The sequence below is a fragment of the Strix aluco genome, chromosome 26 (genome assembly GCF_031877795.1).
Source record: "Strix aluco isolate bStrAlu1 chromosome 26, bStrAlu1.hap1, whole genome shotgun sequence".
Lineage (NCBI taxonomy): Eukaryota > Metazoa > Chordata > Aves > Strigiformes > Strigidae > Strix > Strix aluco.
This window is the reverse complement of record NC_133956.1, coordinates 5,400,720-5,418,755: the sequence shown is the minus strand read 5'-3', so window position 1 is coordinate 5,418,755 and position 18,036 is coordinate 5,400,720. Positions and strand designations below refer to the sequence as shown.

Here is an 18,036-nt window from a genome sequence, read left to right as displayed (position 1 = left end):
AGCAGGGGGATTTCACAGCAGGCTTCTCCTCGGGGGCCGTCCAGGGGGTCTGGAGCTGGCTGGATCCTTTGCAATTATCAATTCATCCACCTTAACTGCTGATTATCGATGCTAAAAACTGCTTCAGAGATTAATTACGTTCTTGGTTAACAGTAAGCGCTGGTGACTGCAAGAGCCAGGGATGCTCCGGCCACGCTCAGCACCCAGCACCCACCCTGGGGTGTAGCGGCTCCTTGCGCCCCACGCAAGCCCCAACCGCTGCTGCCCTCCATGGACCAGGATGAGACCCCCTCACCCCACCAGCTGCAGGAGCAGCATCAGAGCAGCAGCTTTCAGGGGCTGCCCAGCTGCCCTTGAAAGCAGCCGAGTCATCACGGCAGGCAGAGGAGATGCTGATGGGGCAGCAAAGAAGATGTGACGAGCAGAAGGAGTTGTTAGCAGGAGCTGCCAGCCCTGGATGTGGCCCCTCACTGATGGGTGGCACCACAGACACGGAGCCAGCTCTGCCTTGTACCTCCAGTCACATCTGCCAGATCTCCGGAGCCCAAAATGACCTGAGCACTCTGGTGATGGAGAGTCACAGCTGGGGACCGCAGTGCAGGGTAAAGCCAGACCTGGGAGAACTTCCCAGTAGCCCCAGCTTCAGGACATCCTCAGGGAAGGGCTGGGCAGGAGCAAGAGATGCCAAACCCAGGAGTCCTGGAGCAGCACGAGCCTCCAGCGAAGACGTCGGCCCCACTCAGGTGCCAACAGTGGGGACACAACCCCAGGGCACAGCCAGGACAGAGAGGAGAGAAACAGCTCAGCTGTCCAAGAGCTACGTTGCTGGCAAACAACCAGGGCTAGACACCCCTTATCAACACACCCTCATCCACAGAGCTCGTTTGCACAACCCAAACCAGCCCAAGAGCAAACTTAACTGGGGGAGAGCACTGGGGAAGCTGAGCAAAGCTGCACTGGGCTCTGGTTAACAGCGCTTGCCCAGAAACATAGGCAATGCCGAATTAATCAGCAACTGAGCAGATAAAAGATGTTACCTAAGTGCAAAGCTTTAATTGTTATAATTATTGCTGCTAGGCTTTAGTTCCACACTAAGGACGACTAGTGCTGGGAGGAGCCAGCTCCCGCACCCTCTGCCAGACCAGGTACGGCTAAAACGCTGCGCTCAAAGGATGAGTGGTGACATCCCCATCCAGTCCCCTCATCCCCACAAGCTGCTCCCAGCACTTCCCTTCCCCAGCCAGAATCATCACCCCTTTCCCTCGCCTTCCCTCAGCCTGCAACAGCTTCTTCATCCCCCAGTTAGCACGATGGCCACAGGGGATATTCCCATCGTGCCCCTGGCCGAGAGCCATGGATGTGCACCGTGCCACAAGAGACACCCCAACAGCTCACTAGCCACAGAGCCCTATTTTTGGGGATGATGCACCTCCCCGAATAGACTCACCATCTTCATCCGTCTGGAATATCACCTCCTTGCCCTCCTTGCGACCCTCAGGGTTGGAGAGGATGAGCTTGACATGGATGTTCTTGTAGGGCAGCAGGTTTTTGATGGTGTAGCGGTTGGCGTTATGCTCCATCTTCACGCACTCCCGGAAGGTTTGGTTGTGGCCGGTGCCCACGAAATAGCGGTAGCAGAGCGAGACGGTGTAGGTGTGACAGCGGGTCAGGTTGTAGCCCAGTGGCTCCCACTGCAGTGTCAGCTGCCTGGACTGGATTTCAGAGAAAGCCAGGCCTTTGGGGGCCCGCATGGGCTCTGTGGGAGAAGAGGGATGGAGAGAGATGGGTGATGAAGGAAATTAGGTAATTAGCGATAGCACAAGAGGGAAGGGCTTTAAACTGCAACAGGCGAGGTTCAGACTGGACATGAGGAACAAATGTTTCCCAGCAAGAGTGGTCAGAGAGTGGAATAGGCTGCCCAGGGAGGGGGTGGAGTCCCCATCCCTGGGTGTGTTTAAGGGTCGTTTGGTGAGATGTTGGGGGATGTGGTGTAGGGGAGAACTTTGTAGAGTCGGGCTGAGGGTTGGACTCGATGATCCCGAGGGGCTTTTCCAACCTGAAGGATTCTGTGAAAACATCTTATGGGTTTATGTGTATCACAGGAAAAGCCCTTTTACAGCACAGGAACAAGATGGGCGAGTGCAGAGAGCAACCCTCACCCCAAAACTGGGACCAGCCCCAGCACAGGATGCTGCTGCCCTGCAGACAGGGCTGGGGACATCACTGGGTCTCAAAGCCACCAACACCACAGGGACAGCAGCCCCCCTTGGCTCATCCTCCCCTACGGAGGTGAAGCCGGTACCAGTCCCGCTCCCCCGGCCAGCGCAGAGCCACGGCAGGCACCGGGAGCATCTGCACCACGAGAGGCCCCAAATAAACGTGCCTGCACGATGGACGCCCTCGCATTTTCATTGAGCCCACGTCAGGCACTTGAAAGGACAGAGACCGAGTGCCACCGGCAGGAAGTTTAATTAGCTCTAATTGGCGTGAACAGGAGAAGTCAGATTTAACAAGGAGCCGAGCAACTCTGCCAACAGCACACATGCACGGGTGGTTTGGGTTAATGGCAGTAAACTCCCTGCCAAACCCAAGGGTGGTGGGAAGGACACCAAGGGGGAAAGAGGGTCTTTGTCCTCCCTGTCCCAGAGCTGATCCCCCAGGCAATTCCCTTGGGATTTGCACCACGGAGTAGTCAGGCCAGCTCAGGGTTGCAAGAGGCTTTCACAACCTGAGCGGATGCTCCCTCACGGGACTGTGCAAAACCCCAGCTGGTTCTGGAGGGGGTGAGCACGGCCGCAGGCACACCCCCCCACGCTACAGGGACACTGGCTCTACCCTGCTGCTGCATCCAGCTCCGCCAGAACCTGTCAAACCTCAGCCCCGATGCCCACCACCATCACTGCCATCGGGTGGCCAAGGGCACAGGGACCTCTCCCTGCAGCCTCCAGAGCCCCCCACGCCTCCCCTGGCAGGACCGCACGGTGTCAGGCTCCAACCTTCCCTCTCCTTTTTATTTTAGTGTATTTAGATGCCCTGGTGGGAGCCACCAGTACAGCGCCCAGGTCCAACGATGGCCAGCGGCACGTAGCCACATGGGGAATCTCCCCTTGACCCAGGGGCTGCAGGATGCATCTACCCAGCAGCTTTTCCCAGGGTCCCTTTGCAGGTCAGATCCTGCAAAACACTGGAGACGTGGCGCTGGGCAGACGAGCTGCCGAGGCTCAGAGGATGTAACTGCAGGTGCCTTTTGGGTGGAGGGAACCCACTGTGACCTGGGGGAAGCCGGGGAGAAAAATACATCATTACAGCACATGGGAAGAGCTGGGGAAGCCTGAACCAGTAACCACAGGATATTAAATACAGGGTGCTGAGTGTCAAACAGCAGCTGCCGTTGTCTTTGAAGTAATACAAAACCTGGGCTTTCCCACAGCGCCTCTGAAAATTAACCTGGGATGAAAAGTTACTGCTAGCCCCTCGCTGTGGTACCTGGATCAGGGTCTGCATCTCCCCTCCCCTGCCCGAGCACACCCGTCTCCGAAGCTGACCCTGCTTGCGGGGGTCCCACAGCCAGAGCCGCGGGGGACACCCCCTGTCCTGCTCCGCTCCTGCCACGTGTCAGGAGGATGCCCCCACCGCTCCCAGTCTGTGAGGTGATGCTCCCCGCTCAGACCTCCACTTTTGCTGGGTTTGGTTTTGGGTTTTTTTTTTTTTTTTATTTGTGCAGGGTTCCAGCCCAGTGGCAGGGTGCTGGGTCTCGGGGTGAACACGACTCGACAATCCTGCGCCGTCTCGCTGCCTTCACTTTGCTCAATTACCAGCAGTTACCGCTGGCAGCAGGAAGGCGGTTGCCATGGAGTGTCTGAAACGCCGCCACCAGCCCCCAGTCCCAGCCCCTGACAGCCGGGGATGTCCCCCAACCCGGGTCACCCCCCCATAGGGATGCGAGGTCAGACTCCCCTGAGGGAAACAGGCTCCCCTGCAGCCCCACGGTGCTGGAGAATTCTTCCCCCCACCACCCCGAGACCAGCAGCACGGTTGCACCGTGGGCTCTGTTGGCATATTTTGGCAGAGAGAAACTCCAGCTCCCCCCTTCCCTGGGGACACCCCGAGGGGCCTCTGGCAGGGATGTGGTTGCTGTGAATTACCCTGAGGTCATCACCATGCAAGAGAAGGCAGCCCGACCTCCCAGCCAAAGCCATCACCCCCCTGGTGTGGCAGAAGATTAACAGTTTTAGAAGAAATATTTTTAGAGACACCAACTGCTCAAAACCAGGCATTGGAGAATAATCTACAGCTCCCTCCGAGGAGGGAACGAGACGGGAACTTCGCCAGGGACAGCCAAGGGGTTCATCTTCAGGGACACTAGTCCTGAGATTTAGGGATGTCCTGAGCTGGGTCTGGCCCTGAGCCTGCAGTCCCAGCAGATAAGGAGCAGCCGTCTCCTGCCAGTGTTTGCTCAACTCCAGGGACAGAAACCAGCCACGAGGCAGCTGCTAACTCTGTGCATCCCCTTCCTGCGCTTTCCTGCACTGAGCTTGTGCCCGGCTGCTGCTGACTGATCAGCAAAAACCCACCGTCCATCAGAGTATTTTCAGGCTGGATGGATATTCAGCCCCTCTGCACCAGCTGATTGGGCTGGTTCAGGATCCGCCCTCGCCCCTACACCCTGCTACCCTCAGCCATGATCACGATGGGGGTTAATTAGCATTCGCTCCCAAGATGCTGAGTACAGCTGCTAAAGAGTCAATTAAAGGTGAATCCATCAGAGCAGGGATGCTTCAGGCTCCTGGACTGCACCAGCAAATGCCCTCAGCACCCATCCAGCCCTGGCAGCACTCCCTGCCCAGGGCTCAGGGCGTCAGGGGACCTTGCCCAGGGCCACCTGGGGTGTCAGGAGACCTTGCCCAGGGCCACCTGGGGTGGCCAGGATGCACTGTGGGACCCACCTGCACACTTGGTGCGGCTGATGAGGGGGGGCCCTGGTTTGCCAGTGCCTCCCTCGCCGGGCCGGGTGAGCAGGACGCTGATCTCATACTCTGTGTCCGGATCCAAGTGCCAGAGCTTGTAGGTCTGCATGTTGACGGCGTGAACCTCCGACCAGGGCCCCGAGGTCATGCGGTACTCGATCTCCTTGCGCACGATGGGGCCGTCGCCGATGATGGAGTTGGTGTTGAGCTGGATGATGAGGTAGGTGGAACCAGCCCGGAGCAGCTGTGGGGGCGCGATGGGCGTGGGGGGCTCTGAAAGAGAGCGAAGAAGGGGCAGGTGGAGCATCCCCCTCCAGAAGCAGCTCCAGAAGCAGCTCCACAGCATCCCCAGCCAGGCCATGCTGGCACAACCACAGGTACCACAATTTTATTTTATTTTTTACTAGCTACAGTCAAGACATTCACATCTCTCCCCACACAAACCCACCACCTTTGTGCTGCAGGGCACAGGACAAACTCAGATCAACACCAAAGTATGGGAGAGCACCATCCAGTCTTTAAAATTCAGCCTGTGCATACGCCCTCCATCACTTTTAGTAAGGTTTTAACAGCTGCAATAGGGTTTCATCTGATCAAATCTTAATTATCTTTATAAGATACACTGCCCAGCATGGTGCTGCAGTATCACCATAATTAATTCCAACCTACTGCAATCAAAAATAAATGATCTAAGGCCACCGGGAAAGGTAGTTTCCTGGTTTTATACCGAACCGTCTGTGTGTAGCAACTCATTCGCAGCGAGAAACTGTGATCCCACTGCCCCAAGCATCCCTGTCTTCAAACAGCGCAGCAGAAACAGCCCATCCATGACCCAGAAACCTGGCAGGCAACAGCAAGTCACCCACCTTTCACGATGAGCTCGGCAAAGTTGGAGACGCCCGAGCCGCGGCCGGACTGGGTGACACAGCGGTAGAGATCCTGCTCCTCCTTGGACACCTCGTCCAGCTGGAAGGTGGCCAGGAAGCGCCGGTGGCTGATGTGCTTCACGGAGGCGGCGGGGACCACCTCGCCGCTCTGCCTCTGCCCCACGGGGAGAGATGAGATGTCACCAGGAGGCACGGGGTGACACCAAGAGCCACTAAACGTGTCCCCAGATGATGTCTGCTTAACGGGGCGGGGAGGACTGCCCTTCTCCCCCTGAGCCCAGCGGGGTTTTCTCCCAAAGGGGAGGCACTGCAGGAGCAACGCTGGGGGTTGATGGTTTCACCGCTGCCGTTGCTCACCTGCATGAGGAACCGCTCGGCCTCGGCGGCCTTGCCAGCAGCCACGCACTGGAAGGTGGCGTTCTGCCCCGCGTTGACCTCCACGTCACCCAGGCGGGAGAAATGAGGTGCTTTCGCTGCCGAGGGACACAAGCATTGATACTGCTGCAAAAATCCCACCGCAGCCCAAAAACCCACCTGGGATGCTGGAGCCGAACTCCAGATGGGCTCGGTCCCCATCCTCAAGGCTCAGCCAGGATCCCTCCCCAGCAAGCCCACAGCAAAGATCCTGGGCAGGATCCCAAGCCCGGAGTCAGGGATTTGTCCCCGCACAACCAGCCAGTGTCCCAGGGGGGGATGCAGCCTTCCCCCTTCACCATCCCCCAGTGCTGGTGCCAGATACGGGTTGTGGGCTTGACAGAGGAGGGCAGATCTCCTGTCCCAGCCTGGAAAAAATAGGGGATGAACTCCAACAGCCAACGTGTTGGGACAGCCTGGGATTTCAGGTCCCCACCAGACCAGGTGGCCCCTCTTGATGGGGACACTCAGGCCATGTGTTCAGTCTGTGCTTCTCCAAGGTTTTATAAAAACTGAAGCAACGTTGGAGCTGGTGGTGATGGGGACGGAGATGGAAAAAGGAGCCCCAGAGGTACCAGGAGCTGGAGCTCCACCAGCCCAGGTGACAACAGGACACCCAGGTGCCACTGGGCTGCACCCTGGAATTAATCCATCAGCTCTTGCTAAGACCATCCCAACAGCTCCAAACCCTGCTCCCTAGCCCAGCCCAGCAGCACTCACCCCCCCCCCCACTGCCACCCACCCTCGTGTCCCATCCCCTGACACTCACAGCACGGATAATTCAAGAGCAAAATGTCATCCAAGCCAAGATAACCCCTGCGCTCGCTGGAGACCACCGCCTCGAAGAGGACCTGCAGCACCAAACAGAGGGGTCACCCACTGCCGGGGGGTTTGGGACACACAACAGGGGGTCCACACCATGCAAGGGGTGAGGGGGGGGGGGTGTCTGCTGGGGCTCACCTGGTACTCGCTGGGCCAGAACAAGCTGACAGCCAGCTCTGCCTGGTGCCACTGCCGGCCGTGGGAGCCAGAGGCGTTCCAGACAGCGCTGCCCACCGGGCCCCCCGTCACCCGGACGTAGGCGCTGAGGGTGCCGGGGCTGTGGCCGTCCCGGCTGTACATGAAGTAGCTGAACTGGAGGCAGTGGGTGTCATTCTCGCTCAGCGCCTGGAAAAGCAGGTGAGCTTTCTGGCCCGGGGCGTGCTGCGAGGAGTTCACCATCAGGTAGGAGCCTGCAGCAGGAGGGAGAATGAGGGAGAGCGAGGAGTAATCCCCCTGTTCCGCATCTCCTGAGCTTTGCCGGCAGGGACGGAGAAAGTGGAGGATGTGGGACTGCGAAGATGCGCATGACCCAGCCCTACTGGTGCCAGTCCCTGCCGGCCCACGGGGACATGCAGGACAGGAGCAAGGGACACGGGACGGAGTCAGTGTCGCATGTCTATTTATGCAGCAGCAGGACACCACAACAGGACCTGACCGCTGGGCAAGGAGGGAAGGAGCAGACCCACTGACTCCAGGATAAGCTGGTCCCCCCAGGACACCAGGGTCGGTAATGGCTTCAATGCCACCAGAGACTCTCCGCCTGCTTTCCTTTAATGCTCACAGCTTCGGCTGTGTCAATACTCCCCTCCCCAGCCGGGCCCCAGCCGTTTAATTTCCATTCCCATCGCCTCGTATCATTTACCACGCAGTTGTCACCGAGTTTAAACTGTGCTCAGCAGGCGCTCGCAGGGGGGAAAAAAAAGCGCTCATCAGCTTAACGAGCAGCAGCAGCACCACGGCTCTCCGGGATGCCGGCACAGTGGCTCTCTGGGATGTCAGCCCCAGACCCAGCTCCCCACCATCGGCAGCCGTTGGTACCCCACCTCCCATCACCCAAAATCTCCACCGACAAAACCAGGAGTCACAGCGCTTGCCCCAGTGCAACCCTGAAGCTGTACTTACAGGGCAGGCAGGATGAAAATCCCAAAGGGGATCCCAAAGGCAGCACCTTTCCTGCCCTGCATGCTCCATCCCAGGTGGTCTGGAGGCAGGAGGGGGACACAGGAGTCCCAGCTCTTTGTGGCAGCTCCCAGAGCCATCCGACATAGCAGCGGGGCCAGGACATGGAGGGGACGGGAAGCTGCCTTGGTAAACCCTCCCCATCACCAAAGGCAAGGGGATTATTAATATCCCTTTCATTTTAATAAGGGCAGAAGCTGTAAGTAACAAAGCTGGGCCATTTATTCAAGTCTACCATTGTTTTCCTGACAATATGCGCTTAATTATTAATAGCTTTCACCGCCGGTTAATTTAAACTAATTCACACGCTTTTTTTCCCTCCCATCAGCTCCCAGCAAGCAGCACCAAGAAACGCCTAACAAAGGCAGCGGGGGATCGTGGGGGCCACCCGTCTCCCCCAGCATTTGGAAGCTGTGCCTGGAGTGACCCCAAAATGCCTGGGGGGACCCCAAAACACCCAGGGGATCACAGCATCAGCTGAGGAGACAGAGTGCTGGGTACCGCTCCACAGCGCATCTTCCCGTGCATCCTGCAGGGATGGGAGCCGGGACAGGGGAAAGAAATCATCAAAAAGCAAAATTTTCACTGTGTCGCCGATACGCGTGGCCGCCCCGCCCTCCTGGTCCCTCAGGCAGATATTCAGAATGAAATAAAACGATAACAATTTATTTTCTCGGAATCAATCACAGCTGCATTTCACTGACAGAGGAGAAGGCGCTATGTCCATATTCTTTTTTTTTTTTCTCTTTTCTCTTATTTCCCCCAGCAAAATTATTTCTGCACTAACAAGATCAGCTCCATTCGGTCCAGGCAATGGCAGCATGACCTGCCCCACGCCAGGGGACATCTCCCTAGAGCCACCTCTGCCAGGCTCTCATTAACAAACACAGACCCTTCTTCCTCCCCTCCCTTTAAAAACAAGCAGCCAGAGGACCAAAATAAAGAGATCAAGACTAAAATTAAACCACTGACAAGTTATTTTAAAAGACTGAGAATGTCCATTAAGGTCATCTGGAACCACAGACATGAATGGGTGGCAATCCACCCGTGCATCACTCATCTGACAGGGTTTCCCCCGTGCACTATTTTCCCCCCCCTTAATTTTCTTCCAAGTGTTGCTGCATCGGAAAAAGCAGGCTCCCACCGCTCCCTTTTGTGCTAATTATATAATCCTCCCCCACAAATGACTGGTCCCAGCTTCAGCTTCAAGACCACGGTATGGGTTAGGGGTTTTTTTTAATGCAGGAGAAGCAGAGGCACTTGTCCCCGTGTTGGGGTGCTGTATCCTGCACCAGAGCATCCCCCAGCCTGGACAAGGGCAGGCAGCTCCTCACAGAGAGGTGGCTGGGGGTTACAGACTCCCAAGTTTTTTTTGCAGGGGATGTTTTGGTTTTCAGCGAGGCTTTTTGGGCATTTTTTTTAATGCACCCCAATAAAATGGCAGCACAACCCCACCTGGTTGCTCCCACCAGCAGCACTGGCCCACAGAGAGCTCAAGAAGCCAGCAGGACAGCCAGTTAGTGACAAAAGGGTGACAAGGGGGTGACAGCTTGCACACACACTGCCACCACCCACCCCACGGGACACAGTCCCACCGCAGGTCACCAACCTCCCTGGTCTCTCGATGCGTCTGGGATGCTCCCAGGCATCCAGGGGGCAAGGGGCTGCACAGCTCCTCCCAGGGAGATGGAGCAAGGACTTGGGGGTCCCCCAGACCCCTTCCACCTGTTCCCTGTTAATCCACCACCACTGCCAGAGTCCCCCTGAGCCCCCACCCCACTGGGTACTCAGCTTCCACCAGGATCCAGCAGCTTTCCCAGCCAGGGCAAGAGCAGAGCTGAAGCAAGAGCTGTGCAAACTGCCAAATTCCAGTTTTTAAAGCTTAGCTTAATTTCTGTCAGCAAAGCCAGAGATGGGGATGGAGAGGAAGGGGAATCCCAGCCCTGCTGTGTCCCAGAGCTGGAGGGGGGGGACAGGCAGGACTGCTCCCAGCAGCCAGAGGGTTGATGCAATATCACAGATCATCAGCACAGCTGGGGTTATTTTTGACCTCTGTCCATATGTTGGCATTACACAGCAAAAATCTGCTCCAAAAATCATGACAGGGAAAATCATTTCTGAATCGCCCACGAAATGGGAGCTGCAGAAACAGCCCCAGGGCATCCTCCAGTTGAGATTTCAAACCAGAGGATGGGATTCAGGCAGGCACATATCAATACTGTGCTTCGCTTGTTAAATCCTTCCTCTGATCCTCAGTTTAAGGACAGTTTGAATTGAGATGCTGGTCCAGGCAAGCTGTCACCCTGCTTTGTCACGGTAAATAAGAAGCAAGCCCCTCTGTATGCCAAGCCCCCAGCTCGGCTGCAGCAATATCATTTAATTTAGTTTTCAGGTGGGCTTTTATAGAAGAGCCCAAGTGCTCTGTGGAGAAAGAGAAAAGACTCAAAAAGCGCTAAATATTTCAAACAAATGAAAAAAGAGAAACAAGTTTCCAGCAACATTCCCTAGGGAAAACATATAAACTTGTTACGCAAAAGTTGACGATGATGTTTTTAAGCTGCAAAACCAGCCTGGAGGGCCTGTGCACACAAAGCCTTTACCCCTCCCAGAAAGTCCTTATGCAGGGTCTCGAGCCAAATTTTCCTAACTTGTGGGATCATCAGCAATTCCTTGGGATTCAAATCAGGTCTGCGAGGATAACTCAGCACCTCCAATAACCTTGGCTGTGACTCTGAGGGCAATAAGCTCCCAAGGGTTCTCTCCCCAGCTTCAGGCTGAAGCCCTGCTCGCCTGCAGGGAAGGAGCAGCTCTCCCCCTCGCGCTGCCTCTCCCAAGGATCCTGCCTGCACCCCTCCGGGAACAACCCAAAACAGCCCAGCAAAAAGAGGAGGGAAGAACCCGCTCCCCCGCCTCACCGAGTTTTTCCTCCTACAAAACCACAGAGATAAAAATAAAATTTAAAAAAAAAAAATCAAAGAGCTATTAAAAGCCAGCAAAAGGCAGGCAGAATGACAGGCAGCAGGCGGCACCGCCAGCCAAGAGGTGCCAGGGGACCGGGTCTGAGCACTGCAGCATCTGCCTCCAGGAAACCGCTTTGGAAGATGAAGCCCAGTGGTGCCTCCTCCTGCACTGGATCTTCTCAACGTATCAGAGCTGGCCCAGGAACCGAGCACCCACTCCCCACTTCTGCACCGAGCATCTCCCGGGGGAGCCCCATCACCAACAGCCGCTCTGCCACCACCACAGGGTTCTTTGGACAGACATAACTCCCCCAGGAGCCAAAAATCAAGCTTAAGTTTTCAAGGTTTTTATGGCTCTGCAGAGGGAGCTGGTCAGGAAGCGGTGCTGGAGCTATGGGCTGAAGCAGCAACTCCTTGGAGGGGACAGAGGGACATCGGAGCTCATCAGGGTGGGGACAGTGGCTGGGTCACCCCCCAGCACGGCCGTGACAGCGTGGTGATGCGGCTGCGCGGGGAGCACGACAGCAGCTCCGCGCACGGGGAGAGGGAAGCACCAAGCAGGGAACAGAAACTCCGATTCATGGAGGGTTTTCTAATGTCACTGAGTTTGGAAGGAAAACCTAGGAAAAAAGCCGTTCAAGAGAAAACACCCACAGATACGGTATTTCAGTATTTTTGAGTACAGCTGCGCAGAGTGGGGGAACTGGAGTGCTCTGGCCCCCAGGATGGGGCTGTGGAGGAGCAGGAGGGCACACAGCCTCCACGGGGAGTTTTGGCCACAATTTCTCCCAACCTAACTCATCTCCTTTGAATTTCCACATGCAAATTCAACCAGCAACAAGAAGAGGTGTCTGCACCTCTCCCAGGGAGACCCTGGAGCTCTACAGAGCATCCTTGTCCCCTAAGGGGCACCTGCATCTCTGCAGAGGCGAGGACCCAGACCCAACCTCGGCTCTGCCTGAACCCGCCCCATCCAAATTCATACAAGGCTTAACCTAAACACCCTGTTTTATTTTGATGTTACGTGATCCCAATTTGTGTTTCACCCCAGCTCAAAAAACCCCAAACAGTCTGATTCCACTCCCCTGCCCCATCCCTGCCTACTGACCCACTCTATCACCTGGTCCTCTGCTCCTCAAAGGGCTTTGGGATCCTGCGAGCCCCGTGGGTGCCCCAAGCCAGGTGCTGCAGAGTAAGGCACGTGCTGCCCCTCCTCTCCCCAGCCTCAAAGAGCAGGGCTTCTACGAGACTAAATATTGCAGAGCCCCACACATCAGCAAGTACAGACCAGCCTGGCACACAGAGGGGATGCTCAGGAGAGAGCCGGGAAGTGCACCCAAAGCATCCAGGGAGTTATTTTGGTGCAGACACAGTGATGGTGCAGCCTCATGCCTGCCTTACCTGGCTCCTTTTAGAAAAAACAATAAAGAGAAAAAAAAAAATCGTGATTGCAACATGGGAGACACCCATCCGTCGTCTTTAGGTAAAAGAGACAAATCAGGAAGGGAAGAGGGGGGGAAAAAAACCTAAACCAAACAAGAAAGCAAAAGGAAAGAGGGATGGAAAGGTAGAGGCGGGTGGCCAGCAGCCAGCATCCGCTCCAATAAATCCTACGCTCCTTGAAACTGGCTGATCTCCAATAAAAACTCATTTTAATCTAAGACCACGAGACTCCTTTGGAAAGTGCTCCCTGGAGAGGTGCCGGTGCTGTGAAATACTCATCCACCAAGCTGCTGGCAGGGACCAAGAGGGGTGATAAGGCTGCAGGAGCCTCGTGCACTGCTCCCCACACATACCGGGGTAAAGCTACACAGAAGTGGGGTCCCTGCACCCACTGGGTGCCCCAAGACCATGAGCAAACAGTATCTACCCGGTATTAGGGGAGCCCCCAGCTATGGGGATGAGCATCCCTCTGGGTGTCACCGTGGATCAGCATCGGGACGGGTCCTGCCATGCTCCACACTCAGCTCAGCCTCACTGCATCCCACCTGGGACGGCTGCATCCACTTCCACATCAACTCTGGAGTTTATTTCTTAAACTCTTTGCATTTAAGCCCCCATCTCTTGCTAACACACAGTTATCTCCTCTAACAGAGAGAGCAGCCCCATTCCACCTGACCCCCTCAGCCCCCTGCAAGCCTCCAGGCTTTAAACTCAGGCAGTCTGCTGCCAATTTTAAATTGCAGCTGAAAACAGAGTAGAAAACCCAACTAATTACAGGTTTAAGACCCTCCATGATGAGCCACCTCAATCCCCAGCTCTACTTCCCTCCTTGCTGCCCTGGGAAACCCCCCCCCAGGACACACACAAATTAGGCTACTTCAGTTTAAAGCAATTATTGGAAAAATCATCAAGGGGGATGTCAGCAGTCCTACAGGCAGGCTAAGGGTTGTTCTGGCCTCACCCGGTGCCCAGGACATGCCAGCGGGGACAGGAAAGGAATTAAAAGGCAATGGGAAGAGGACAAGGTAAAGGAAGAGGAGGGTTAGTGGAGGGGAAAAGCCAAATTGAGTCCTAGCACAAACAAGGCACAAGATAAACAGCTGGAGGCAGATTGACAGAGCAATAAAGAGTTTTCTATGAAGCGGTTAATGTTTTAATAACAAAAAGTCATTTTTACTGTTGAGCTCTAAACCAGCTCTCCTCTCTTCCTGCCCATCTCCAGCGTGGGACCTGACTTCCAGGCTGGGCAGGAGGAGCTGGAGAGCTGGGACCAGGCAGGAGCCAGCAGTCCTAAAAACAAGGAGCATCCCGAGCCCGGTGCATCTCACAGAGCAAATGGGTACAGGGATAATTCAAGGGGGTCACGGTCTGGAGCTGGGAGCGAGCAAAGCCCCCAAATGCCACCCAGACATGGTGCCCGCAGCATCTCCATGGGAGAGGGGGAGCTCCCCACAGCTGCCCAGCTGGCTCTGCTCCCCCAGCCTGGCCCAGCGAGGAGCTGGACGCAGAAAATAACAAAAAAGTTTAAAAGCAATGAGATTTTTTAAAAAAAAGCCCATTTGCATTTTCTTCCTTACAGTTCCCAAGACATTGGAGATGCCTCCAACTCACAGCCACAAGCCCTTCCCCACACTTGCAAGAGCCAGAAACGCTCCCCGCCCCCCCCATCCCCCCCCACCCCTTTCCACATCTCCCAGAGACGGGAATTTCTCATGAGACTGCAAAAGCAGCACGAGCTGACGCACCAGCAAGGAAAGATCAGGCGGTGGCTGCAGATCCCGGGCAGGGAGAGAGGCTCTGGAGGTGCCCCTTGATGACGGGATCTGGGCGCATCCTGGCTGGCAGCAGCCGCACTCGACGCCAGATGGGGAATTTGGCATTGCCAGAGATGCTGCCGAGACCCACGGGAAGCGTGGAAAGCTGCCCGAGCTGCTGCCATCCCGCTGCTGCAGGTGGGGAGATGCCGTGGTGGAGGGGACATCCCCCACGCAGCCCCCAGCCAGCATGGGGACGAGGACTGGGGGTGCCCGGGCTGTGGGCAGCAAGCGCAGCGATGGCAGAGGTCTCATGCAGAAGGAGCAAAGCTAGAAATCTCGGCTTTTCACCCCAAAAATGCACACCTAGACTGTTTGCAGGCTTCCCCAGCCCCCTGCCCAAGGGTGGGTTAGGGTGGCATGGGGTTACACCCCAAGTCAGCGACATAGGGCTCAGAGGCACCCAGAGCCATTTGATGTCTCTGTTAAAAAAATCACCTCGCCCCAGCAGCAGCAGGGTCCCATGTCCCCTGTCCCTAAGCCACATCCTCCCTGGGGTCACACAGCACCCTGCCTCACCACGCTGAGGACCGACACAGCTCATCACACCTTGCCAGCAGGCACAGCAGCACCCTGTCCACACAACCGAGGACAAGTCAAGCCCAAAACGCTGCAGGAATTAAACCAGGAGGTTTAGGTACAGGACCGAGGGGTGGGTTGGGGGCAGAGGTCCCCGGGGATGCAGGGGGACAAGCGTGGCCCCGCTGGGGACCGGGACTCACCGTGAGGCAGGTCAGCCGTCAGGTGCGGCATCATATAACTGCGGACGAGCTCCCACCCGAAGTCATCGTCCTCGCCCTGGCTGTACTCGCACTGGTTCGGGTCGCTGTCCTCCTCGAAGGTGCAGCCAGCTGCAGAGAGAAAGACCCGTCAGCCCCCGCTGAGACCCCGCAGAGCAGCTGGTCCCTCTCCAGGAGCCCTGCCGGGATGGTGTGCTGCCCCCCAAAACGTGGGGGGACCCCAGGCATCCCCTCATGTGCACCCACAAGCAAGGGTATAGAGCCCTGTCTGCTGCTAACCCCTCATCTCCTTTAGCTCCCCACCAGTGAAATGAGCTGGCAGGTCTCAGCTCCCAGGGAGGTCTCAGCCACAGGAGCACGATGCAGCTCCCAGCTTTGCTTCCCAGGGGCCGGTCACCAAACGAGGGGTTTCCCCCAAGAAACAGGCACTTGACTGCGGCTGTCGCACAAGGATTCACAAGACCCCGGGGGCTCCTGCAAAATTCCTGCTTTGACCTCAGCCCTCCGCCCGCATGTGGTTTGACCTGGAGCTCTTGGGGGTCTGTATTGCCTGACACGACAGCGGCAGGTCTCAGCTGGGACCTCCGACAACCCGCAGCCATCACACCCCTACAAATGCACCACTGAACCCGCCCCCCCCAGCTGCAGGCTGGAACTCCTGAGCCCTTTTATTTATCTGGTGGGGGTTTGGTTTTCATCCTTTGCAAAGAGCAAAGGTGAATGCCACGCACCACCCGCCCTGTCTGCAAGGTGCTCAGCTGAGCACAGAGAACTGGAATAAACCCCAAGAGGCCACTTGTCCCCACCTGTACCGAGGTGACACAGAGACAGCACACAGACACCAGCCCACCCCCCATCCCGCATCCCACCAGCCCCCCATCCCGCATCCCACCAGCCCCCCATCCCGCATCCAGCCCCCCATCCTGCATCCCACCACCCCTCCCATCCCACACCCAGCCCCCCATCCTGCATCCCACCACCCCTCCCATCCCACATCCAGCCCCCCATCCTGCAACCCACCACCCCTCCCATCCCACACCCAGCCCCCCATCCTGCATCCCACCACCCCTCCCATCCCACATCCAGCCCCCCATCCTGCATCCAGCTCCCCATCCTGCATCCCACCACCCCTCCCATCCCGCACCTCACATCCAGCCCCCCATCCCACATCCCACCACCCCCCCATCCTGCATCCAGCCAAACCCCGGAGCTCTGGGGCCGCTCCGTTAACACTGACCTTTTGTTCCATTAAACCCACAGATTACCGAGGACCAGGGTGCCAGCGCTAATTAATACGAGCCCCTGGGCTGACGAGGGCAAGCACGTTAAGAAAGCCCTGAGCAAGCAGAATGAACAAAGGCAAATATCCCCTAATGGGTCAGCATGAAAGCAGAGCCGGGCCAGGGGATTATTTCTTCTGCTTTTTTTCCCATTTTATCCCCAAATTACATCAGTAATTCCCCCCGCCACCCAGGGATTTGCCAGTTAATGGCCTCGCTGCTGCCCACATGGGTTGTGCTTCCCCATGCCGGGGGATGCTCAGACACGTCACTTGTGCAAACACGAGCTCAAACACTAGAAAAAAGCTCATAAAATGCCCAGAAAACTACGATTCCCAACTTTTTCACAGGTAAATGCGTATCTGGGGCTTCTACCTCCTTTACACTCATTTTTTTAAAGCACGAGGATGCACTCCAGCTCCATCAAAGTTGTTGGGGTTTTTTTTTCCCCCCTCCCAAAACCACGAGAAACTTCTTTTTTTAAAAACTAAAAGCAAATTCTCTCCTATTCACATGCCTGGAGGCACTGAGACCTCACAGCTTTCTTAAAATCTTTCCCGAAACAGAGCGTCTGCCCAACCCACGTGCGGATGTGCCCCCGCACCACAGACCCCAGTCTTCGGTTCCTTCGGCTCTCGCCACGAGACACCGGATTTTAAAGAGTCTGAAACTTGGCTGCGCTTTCTAATAGGAGAAAAAGCACAAATCTGTCAAAATTTTCCAGGAAGAAAAAATTTCAAAATAAAACAGTGTCAGAAACTAAGTGCCAAGTGATTTAAAAAAAAAAAAAGCCCAAGCGTTTCTTTCCAAGATCTGCTGAAATGGGATATTCTGGGAGGGAGAAACTTGTTCTCAGTGTTGGGGTTTTTTTTGATCTGAGAAACCAGAGCAGAGACAAACAGCGTTTCAGGCTGGCAGAGCCCCATTTCCCAGGGAAAAGCAATTCCGTCACCCCCAGTAAACTACTCCCAGCCGCTAACGACGTCAGGGGAGATGTAACCTCCTCCTCCTCCTCCTGGGCTGCATCCCCACCACCCCCATCCTGCTGCCATCCCCAGCGCAGCCACCGGCACCAACTGGTCCCGTGCCTCAGTTTCCCCACTGCTCCATCACCCCAAGGCCGGATCCTCGGCCACCTGCAAGACGATGCCCAGGCTCCAGAAGCTTAAAATGCAATTACACAGAGTAGGTATTTTGCTGGTGGAGGCACAGCTGACCAAACCGATCCATCTCCCTCCTCGGACAGGTTTATTGTTATGGCTTTTCCCCACGCAAGACTTCCCTCCCATCGCTCCCCCCACCCATGGTGTGAAATGAAGGTGGTTCAACCGGCTGCTCCTTCTCACCAGCAAATTTGTCTATGATTTGTATACACAGGAAAAAATAAAAAGGGTTTTGCAGAGCCTTGGTTTTCATGAGCTACCGAGTGCTTTTGGCACCATCTCTCCCCATCCACGGGTAGGGCTGGGGAGAAGCTCAGCCTCCAGCCCTTCCTCCCTCCCCATCACAAGATTTATAGGGGCATAAAAA

The 18,036-nt window shown here is 56.1% G+C and overlaps 1 protein-coding gene across 4 annotated transcripts in view; it reads right to left on the bottom strand.

The window, feature by feature from the left end:
* PTPRU (protein tyrosine phosphatase receptor type U) overlaps nt 1–18,036 on the bottom strand; it is a 76,423-nt gene that overhangs the window by 43,264 nt on the left and 15,123 nt on the right. For all 4 annotated transcript variants that reach the window (XM_074850697.1, XM_074850698.1, XM_074850699.1 and 1 more), the window contains exons 2-8: nt 15,209–15,337; nt 7,229–7,500; nt 7,038–7,119; nt 6,212–6,327; nt 5,834–6,008; nt 4,947–5,240; nt 1,448–1,756 (exon numbers count right to left, since the gene is read on the bottom strand). In XM_074850697.1, the coding sequence (XP_074706798.1) occupies nt 1,448–1,756; nt 4,947–5,240; nt 5,834–6,008; nt 6,212–6,327; nt 7,038–7,119; nt 7,229–7,500; nt 15,209–15,337 (1,377 nt within the window). The remainder of the gene's footprint in view (nt 1–1,447; nt 1,757–4,946; nt 5,241–5,833; nt 6,009–6,211; nt 6,328–7,037; nt 7,120–7,228; nt 7,501–15,208; nt 15,338–18,036) is intronic.